Genomic DNA, 9175 nt, shown 5'->3' on the forward strand with positions numbered 1-9175 from the left:
TGACTGCTCTTTCAGAGACACCGGGTTCGATTCCCAGCATTTACACGATGACCAACAGCTGTCTGTAACTCCAGTCCCAGGAGATCCAGTGCCCTCTTCTGACCTCTTTGGGCACCAGGCACACACCTGGTTCCTAGGCATACTTGGAGGCAAAGCACCTGTACACATGAAATAATAAAAATAAATCTTTGGAAGAAAAAGAAAAGTACTTTGTGGCAGGATTCAGCGAGGTGGGGGGAGGCTGAGGGGTGTCTTCTCACCTCTTTCCCCCCTTGGTGTGTCCCCCACAGAACAACCTCCCCCCTAGCATGATGACCCGAAGAAACACGTACGTGTGCACAGAGCGACCAGGGGCTGAGCGCCCATCCTTGTTGCCAAATGGCAAAGAAAACAGGTGTGTGCGGCAGGGGCTGGGAGGGAGGGAAGGTGGGGAGTGGGTGAGCAACCCCCAAACCTGCGCGCACTGATGACCAAAGAGGACACACAGCAGTGTGGATATGCTCAGTAGCATCTCGCTCCCGCCCCCACCGCCCTTTGCGGGAAGATCTCATTGCTGAAGGTGTTCCCACTTGGCAAACCAGTTCTCAGTGCTGAGAAGGTAGGTCATGCTGTCCTCCACCAAAGAGCCTGGGAAGCAAGTTTGAATAGGAAGTGAGTAACCACACACACACACACACACACACACACACAGACAGACACACACACACACATCACACACACACACACACAGACAGACACACACACACAGACAGACACACACACACACACACACAGACACACACACACACACACAGACACACACACACACACACACAGACAGACACACACACAGACAGACACACACACACACAGACACCACACACACAGACACACACACAGACACACACACACACACACACAGACACACACACATAGACAGACACACACACAGGCAGACACACACACAGACACACACACACACACACACACACACACACACACACACACACACGGCATGGCTTCGGGGTCAACCTTGGTTACATAGCTAATTCGAAGTCTAGCCTGAGCTACATGAAATCCTGGGTTTTGTTTTTTTGTTTTTTTGTTTTTTTTTAAATGAGTGCTGGGAAGTGGCTAAGTTGGTTAGTGCTTGCCTGCCCTGCCCAAAGGCTCGAATCTGATGCCTGTCCTACACCAGGGGAGGGCCACATGCTTATACCTTCAGCTCTGGGAAGGTGAAGGCAGGAGCATCAGAAGTTTAAGGCCAACCTGGGCTACATGAGACCCTGTCTCAATATAGAAAGAAGCTGGAGGGGTGGCCAGTGGTGAAGCGCTGGCTGCTCTTGCAAAGGACCCGGGTTTACTCTTAGCATCCATGGGTGGCTCACAACCCTTTGTAACTCCAATTCTAGAACATCCAGTGCCTTCTTCTGGCCTCTGCAAGCACCAACCATGTCCATGTGGTACAAAGGCATACATGCAGGCAAAACACCCATGCACATTAAAGAAAAAAAAAAAAACTAAAAAAAATGTAAAGGCATACATGCAGGAAAAACACCCATGCACATTAAACTAAAAAAAATGTAAAGGCATACATGCAGGAAAAACACCCATGCACATTAAACTAAAAAAAATGCAAAGGCATACATGCAGGCAAAACACCATGCACATAAAAAAAAAAAAATGTTTTTGAAGGAAAGGAAAAAAGAGGAAGCAAGAATTGGCCCCACGCAGAGCAGACATAACTCCCTCCTACCAAGCTTTGGGCACATTATTGGCCAGTACCCAGTGCATTCTGGGACAGAGCTATGAATTCCTGCCCGTCATGATTTGGTGGGTGTCAGTGTGAACCCGGGACTGCTCAGCACTGGGTTAATGGGCTAAGTTTCTGTTCTCTAAACGGAACTGGCACTAATTACTCCCGGGTTCCATAGTCCTTTACCCAGATGACGTTTAATGACAAGGAGATTGTTTGGTAGTTACTAAATTAAAACATATATATACTAATAACGGGGGTTCATCCAGCAGCCGCTTTCTGGCTGCCCTGACCGTGCCCAGAACCTGGCTCATCACTACCAACTGCATTCTGGGTAGGTCTTAATTCCTCCATTTCTCAGCTGAGAAGAAATGAGGCTTAGAGACATTAAGTAGCTTGTCAGAGTTGCACAGCTGGCGAGTCAAGGGGCAAGGATCCCAGAACCTTTATTTGTAATTAGCCTAAGATGTGACCTTCAAGTTCTGACAGGGAGCCGGGCTGAGCTGTTAGAGGAGGCCTTGGCTTCAAAGCGATGGAGGATCCAAAAACAGGTTCTCCTGAACCTGACGGTGTCCGGTGTCCGTGCGGGCCCCTGCTCGGAGTCCGAGGTCTCTGTGGCAGCTGCCAGTCTCTGAGCAGTGTCTTTGAGGGCATGGCCCAGAAATGGTACAAAGAGCAGCTGCTGGCACCTGCTGGGTGGAGGCCAGTCACGTGGCTCCGCCTTGCAGCATTGAGGGCTGGAAAATGGTCTCCTGCTGCAGGAAGCTGTGTGTGTGCCTCCTGCTAGCCCCAAGGGTTTGGATGCTGAGGAGGGGCAGGTAGATTCCGGGGCAGGCATGGAAGCCTCTGCGCTCTGAGCCGAGCTTGAGGGTCCACGTCGGAGGCCTGGTGCGTTACAGTGATGGAAGCTGAGCAGGGTCAGGTCTGGTTAGAACTGACCAGCATGGGAGAGCCTGGAGGGCGGAGGATTTGAACCCCACCCTGACTTGTCTTTCTCTGCCCACAGCTCCGGAACCTCACGGGTGCCCCCAGCCTCCCCCTCCAGTCACAGCCTGGCTCCCCCATCGGGAGAGCGGAGCCGCCTGGCGCGGGGCTCCACCATCCGCAGCACCTTCCACGGGGGCCAGGTCCGAGACCGGAGGGCAGGGGGCGGGAGCGGCGGGGGTGTGCAGAATGGACCCCCGGCCTCACCCACGCTGGCCCACGAGGCCTCACCCCTGCCCTCCGGGCGGCCTCGCCCCACCACCAACCTCTTCACCAAGCTGACCTCCAAACTGACCCGCAGGTGAGCAGCACCAGATGTGGGGTGTCGGTGTGGGCGGGGCAGAGGGGCGGGGCCTAACCTGTCTTCTCTGCTTTGCCTCCTGCGTCTGACCTCGTGGTCCTCTGCACCTCCTGTCACTCCTCCCACCCCCTCACCCCGCAGGGTTACCCTCGATCCCTCTAAACGGCAGAACTCTAACCGCTGTGTCTCGGGCGCCTCTCTGCCCCAGGGATCCAAAATCAGTAAGTCCTGCTCTGCTCTGCTCTGCTCTGCGCTGCTCCTCCTCTCTGTCGGCGTGGTTGACTGAGTGTGTGTGTGAGAGAGAGACAGAGACAGACAGACAGACAGACAGACAGACAGAGAGAGAGAGAGAGAGAGAGAGAGAGAGAGAGAGAGAGACCCCTTGGGAGGAGCCCCAAGGGGGCGAGCGGAGCACAGGGTCTGTGTAGCCTCTGTGAGGTGGCAAAGTAAATACCTGCAGGGTTGTGGGCAGAGGGGTGGGGCAGGTACCAGACCTGGATAGATCTAGCAGGCTATTTAGCTTCTCTGGTTCTGCAACATGAAGCCAGTGACCACAGAAACTACTTCCAAGGGTGGTTGATCATGGGGACGCCGAGGCGACACCGCCATGGACGATGCTTTTGAGACATCTATTGTGGTTCTGTGTTTCGGTTACCCATGATACCTACTGTGTGCCTCGCATGGCTAACAGATTGTGAAATCCCCTCCCCCATGCTGGTAGAGAGCAGAAGGAGGGCATGAGTCAGTGAGAGTACTGAAAACGTCGTGCAATCTCAGCACTAGGAAGCCTGGGCAGGAAGATCCCAAGTTTAAAGCTAGCCAGGATCTAGAAGAACAAACATGTCTGAAAATTCCAAAAAGAATATAGCTGAAATCACTAGCCTGAAGTTCCCCAGTGAGAGTTTGGGGCGTGGCTCAGTGGTAGAGCCCCTGCCTAGAATCCCCCAGTGAGAGCTTGGGGCGTGGCTCAGTGGTAGAGCCCCTGCCTAGAATCCCCCAGTGAGGGGCTGGGGGCGTGGCTCAGTGGTGGAGCCCCTGCCTAGAATCCCCCAGTGAGGGGCTGGGGGCGTGGCTCAGCGCTCTCTGCGGAAAGTGCCTGTCATTTGAATACCTGCGTGTCCTTGTGTGCTCCTGTGATGGTGTGAGAGTGTCTGGTCCCATCTCTATGTAGGTTTGTCTGCCTGCCCTTTTCTCATCTTCCAAAACCTTCAGTATTTCTTCTCCAACCTGCACTAACCATTTACGTGTGGACCCCACTCTGGATGGAAGGGATCAAATCCACACTACAGCCCTCCCAGCAGCCAGCAGGCGGGAGAGCTGAGCCACGGCAGGGGCTGCCTGGAGTCTGGTGGCGGGGGAGGGGGAGGGGGAGGGGGCTTCTTATGTCTAGATTGACATGCCGCCCCTTCCCCTTTCCGCTAGGGTCGCAGACGAACCTGAGAGAATCGGGGGACCTGAGGTCACAAGGTGAGTGTGGTCCCCACCTGCCTGCACACATCTCATTTTCTAAAAGCCAACTTGCTGGAACATCCTGGGACCCCCCTCCCTCCACTTGCGCTGTGTCTGTACCTCCCCGGGGCTGTCAGGGTTTTGAGCCCTGTCCCACCTGCAGCCCAAGGTCCCTCTAATATTTGCACCTCTTCTGTGTTACCCGCGTCTTTTATGCATTGCCTGCAGGGTATAGGCAAACCCAGCCACACGATAGCTAAGTGTCCATGCAGACTCCGCCTGCAAATACTTTTGAAAGCCTATCTCAGTTATTCCTGCTGGGTTCTGCCATTCTAGGACAAAAGAAGCCATAGCTTCTGTGAAAACAGATATCACGGTGTTATAATAAAACACTATATCCATGCTGGCTGTAGTCATGCAGATCTGCCAGTCCCAGCACCTTGGAGGCTGAGACAGGAGGAATGCAATTCAAAGTCTGCCAAGGCTACAAGAGCTCAAGGCCAGCCTTGGGCAAATTAGTAAGATCCTGTCTCAAATTTGAGGGTTGGTGGCTGAGATGTAACTTATTGGTAAAGCCCCTGCCTAGAATCCCCCAGTGAGGGGCTGGGGTATGACTCTGTGGCAGAGCCCCTGCCTAGAATCCCCCAGTGAGGGGCTGGGGGTGTGGCTCAGTGGTAGAGCCCCTGCCTAGAATCCCCCAGTGAGGGGCTGGGGGTGTGGCTCAGTGGTAGAGCCCCTGCCTAGAATCCCCCAGTGAGGGGCTGGGGGTGTGGCTCAGTGGTGGAGCCCCTGCCTAGAATCCCCCAGTGAGGGGCTTCAGGTATGGCTCAGTGTTGAGTGCTTACCCAGACTCCAGCCCCTACAATGAGAAAAAAGTTAATTTGTAGAGGTGTATTTCAATAAAACTGTACTTACAAAAGCAGGCAGTGTTACAGTTTGCACCACCCTGCTTAGTTTGACACACCACCAGTTCAGAATCCTCCACCATGTCTCATTGGCTGGGTATAGCTGACATGTCTGTCTCCAAACCAAAGTCTGTGGCCCAAAGAGTTCAGAGCGTTAATTGGTCAGCTTTGGTCATATGCTCATACGTGGCATGCACTTATTGGCCAGAACATTGACTATCCCAAACCAGAGTAATGAGAGGACCCTACTTTGCTAGAAGTTACCTGTGAGCCACCAAGGATGCCATTCCATGACTCAGGAGTCTGAGCGTGTGCTACACAGTGAGATCCTGTCACAAATAACAACAACAACAACAATAATAATATTATGTATACATATATACACATAGACAGGCATGGTGGTACATTCCTTTAATCCCAGAATTTGGGAGGCAGAAGCAGGCAGATCTCTGTGAGTTTCAGGCTAGCCGGGTCTACAGGGTGAATTTCACCGTTTTGGCCCACAGGTGGGGGTGGGTGTCTAGCTGGGAAATACAAGCTTGAGTGGCACTTCTTTGTCCCTGTGCCGATGGGAGTGGAAAAGTACGCCACCCCCCTGCCCTGTCTGATCCCTCCTGTACCCTCCTCAGTTGCCATCTACCTTGGGATAAAGCGGAAACCGCCCCCCGGCTGCTCCGATTCCCCTGGAGTGTGAAGCTGACCAGCTCTCGTCCTCCCGAGGCCCTGATGGCTGCCCTGCGACAAGCCACCGCAGCTGCCCGCTGCCGGTGCCGTCAGCCGCAGCCGTTCCTGCTGGCCTGCCTGCACGGGGGTGCGGGCGGGCCCGAGCCCCTGTCCCATTTCGAAGTAGAGGTGTGCCAGCTGCCCCGGCCCGGCCTCAGGGGCGTCCTCTTCCGCCGAGTGGCAGGCACCGCCCTGGCCTTCCGCACCCTCGTCACCCGCATCTCCAACGACCTCGAACTCTGAGCCACCAACACCACCACCGCCACCGCCACAGCCACCATCACAGCCTGGGTCCCTTCCTCTTTCTCTGGTCCCTTCCACTTACCCAAGAGGGGAGGAGGACAGAGGAGGGGGTGCCCCGTATCTTGACCTCAGTTTCCCCATGTTAGATAGGTGGACGGAGGCAGGCAGTCCTCTTGGCTATCACGGAGATAAAATAAGGTTCCGCAGTGGGAGCTGGTGGCACCCTCCTGGGCCTCTAGTGCCACACCCCGCACCTTGCTCTACTGCAGGGAGACTGAGGAGACTTTGGAGACAGGAGTGAGAAGGGAAAGTGAAGAAATTCTCCCATTCAGGGAGACAGAACTTGGGGTGCAGGGAGTGGGGGGTCACAGGCAGAAACCTTCCCCTCCCTCCCCTTTATGCTCGAACTCCCTTCCTGCCCCAGGCTGGCGCAGGGCACTTTGTACAAACCCCTGTATATACTCCTGTCCCTCTGCAGAGGTCTCTTGGGGAGCTGCCGCTGTCACCTCTGGTTTTTAAGTTATTGCCCACCCCCCTTCTGTCAGCTCCTCATCTGCAGCCTGTTACCCAATAAATAGTAGGAGAGTCCCTCTGGCCCCCAAACCCCTCCCTGGCCGATCTGGGGTTTTCCTTCCCGGCCCTTGGCCTGCAGGTGAGCCAGGGAGCTGGGGACTTGACCCCAACCTGTGGTTCTGCTTGCTGAGCCTTGGTTATCCCATCTGCAGAATGGGAAAGTGGGGTTGGAGGGTCAAGGATGGCTATGGAAGAGGGCAGAACAGAGTTCAGCCTCCTCTGTGAGGCCCGGGTGTTCTGTCAAACCCTCCTCTTGGCCACTCTCTCCCCTCTGCCGAATTACACTGGACTGAAACCTTCTTCCTTCAGTAACACATGTATTCAATAAACACTCAATGACTGGTGCCCACTCCACGCTGGCCCAGTTCTGGACACGAGTACAGAGCCCGTCTGTGGGGGAGGGGCTGGAGGTAACGAGAGCCCTGTACAGGCCACAGGAAAAGGAGGCCTTGGGAAGAAATTCTGTGGCTTGTAGCTGTGGCTCAGTTGGTACAGTGCTTGCCTAGTGGGCCCCAAATTCCATTCTTATTCTGCAAAAAATCACTTGTATTGGTAGTGGTGGTGCATGGTCTTAACCCCAGCACTCAGGAGGCAGAGGCCAGCCTGGTCTACAGATCAAGTTCCAGGACAGACAGGGTTCCACAGGAAAACCCTGTCTGGAAAAAGATGTCTGTGTGTCTGGCCTGTGATCCCAGCATGTGTGTGTTGGAGGCAAGATATGGGCCATGCTGGGATACATGAAACAACCCCACAAAAAATGTTTTCACAGAAACCTGCCAGTGCCAATGGCTTTGCCCTGGAGCCCTAAATTAAGTCTTGCCAGTTGTCCCCAACCTAACCAAAGTAGTATTTGTCTTTTGACACTTGAAAGCATCAGGCTCATCTCATTGTGTAGCCCAGGCTAGCCTTTCACTTGCCAATAGTGTATTGTATGGGGAACAGCCACAGCCCTGCCTTCGTGGGACCTGCATCCCAGAAGAGGCCTGGCTGGGGTATTTATTCTTTTCCAGCAGGGAGCCCTGGTGAGACTGTCCACATGGAAGCTGGGTGGTGGGTGGGTCAGGAGGCAAAGCAGACACGGGACAGACAGACTAAACTCAGTAATTCTTTGTCTTCAATAATGGCCGTGAGTGGTAGTAGTGTACGCCTTTAATTTTGGAGCCTATCCTGGCACTCACTCTGTAGACCCGAGTGCTGGAATTACAGGCGTGCGCCACCAACGACTGGCTTGTTATTTTGTTTTTGAGACAAGGTCTTTCTACATAGTCATGGCTGTCCTGGAACTTACTATGTAGACCAGGCTAGTCTTGAACTCACACAGATCTTTCTGCCTCTGCCGTCCAAGTACTGGAGTAAAAGGTGGGCACCACCACACCTGGCTGACCTTGAACTTCTAATTTGTTTTTCACCCCCTGAATACTGGGATTATAGGTGTACGCCACCATACCTGTGCTGGGGACCCCATCCAGGGCTTCCTACATGCCAGACAAACCTGCTACCAAATGACCTTTGACTCTTGCTCTCCACACTTAGCCATTTCCACCTTGGCTACATCTCTGCCTGAGTTTCTGCCTCCCGGTGGATGGTGCTGGTTGGACCTTCACTAGGAAGTCCTTAGGGTTGGGATCTTTATTCCCAGGAAAGGACCAGAAGGCATTTGGGGGGCAAGTATCTGAACTGAGAGTAACAGAAGTCCATTATCGTGCCAGGCATGCCAGCTCACCCCTAAGCCCCAGCAGATAAGGAGGTAGCTGCAGCTGGATCTATGTCAGTTTGAGGCTAGCCTGGCCTACACATGAGTGCCCTATAATCCCAGAATTTGGGAGGCAGAGGCTAGAGGATCAAGAGTTCAAAGCCAGCCTTGGCTACATAGCATTGGAGATCAGTCTGGGCAACCTGAGGCCCTGCCTGAAGACAACCCAAAAGCTACGCGGCAGTGTGCCACGCATCTGTAACCGCATCTGAGTTGTCACAGAGACTGTCTCAAAACAAAAGGACATAGGTTGAAAGCCCTTAGAGCTGGGCTACAGTAGCAGCAGCCTATAATCCCAGCACTCAGGAGGCTGAGGCAGGAGGATTGCCAAAAGTCCAAGGGAAGGCAGTGACAAATAGCAAGACCAGGTCTTAAAGAAAGATGGCTGGGGGGCTGGAGAGATGGCTCAGAGGTTAAGAGCACCGACTACTCTTCCAGAGGTCCTGAGTTCAATTCCCAGCAACCACATGGTGGCTCCCAACCATCCGTTATGAGATCTGGTGCCCTCT

The 9175-nt window shown here is 53.9% G+C and overlaps 1 protein-coding gene across 3 annotated transcripts in view; it reads left to right on the plus strand.

The window, feature by feature from the left end:
• Positions 1 to 7290, plus strand: part of Mark4 (microtubule affinity regulating kinase 4) — a 32788-nt gene extending 25498 nt beyond the window's left edge. For 2 of the 3 annotated variants that reach the window (XM_027430905.1, XM_035449411.1), the window contains exons 14-17: positions 291 to 394; positions 2742 to 3020; positions 4443 to 4487; positions 6004 to 7290. In XM_027430905.1, coding sequence (XP_027286706.1) covers positions 291 to 394; positions 2742 to 3020; positions 4443 to 4487; positions 6004 to 6340 — 765 coding nt within the window. In that variant the 3' untranslated portion in view covers positions 6341 to 7290. Of the gene's footprint in view, positions 1 to 290; positions 395 to 2741; positions 3021 to 3161; positions 3242 to 4442; positions 4488 to 6003 lie in introns of all 3 variants that reach the window. The other variant, XM_027430906.2, reaches the window with a different exon arrangement.
• Positions 7291 to 9175: the final 1885 nt, after the last annotated feature.

This window comes from Cricetulus griseus, chromosome 9, assembly GCF_003668045.3.
Source record: "Cricetulus griseus strain 17A/GY chromosome 9, alternate assembly CriGri-PICRH-1.0, whole genome shotgun sequence".
In the NCBI taxonomy this organism is placed as follows: Eukaryota; Metazoa; Chordata; class Mammalia; order Rodentia; family Cricetidae; genus Cricetulus; species Cricetulus griseus.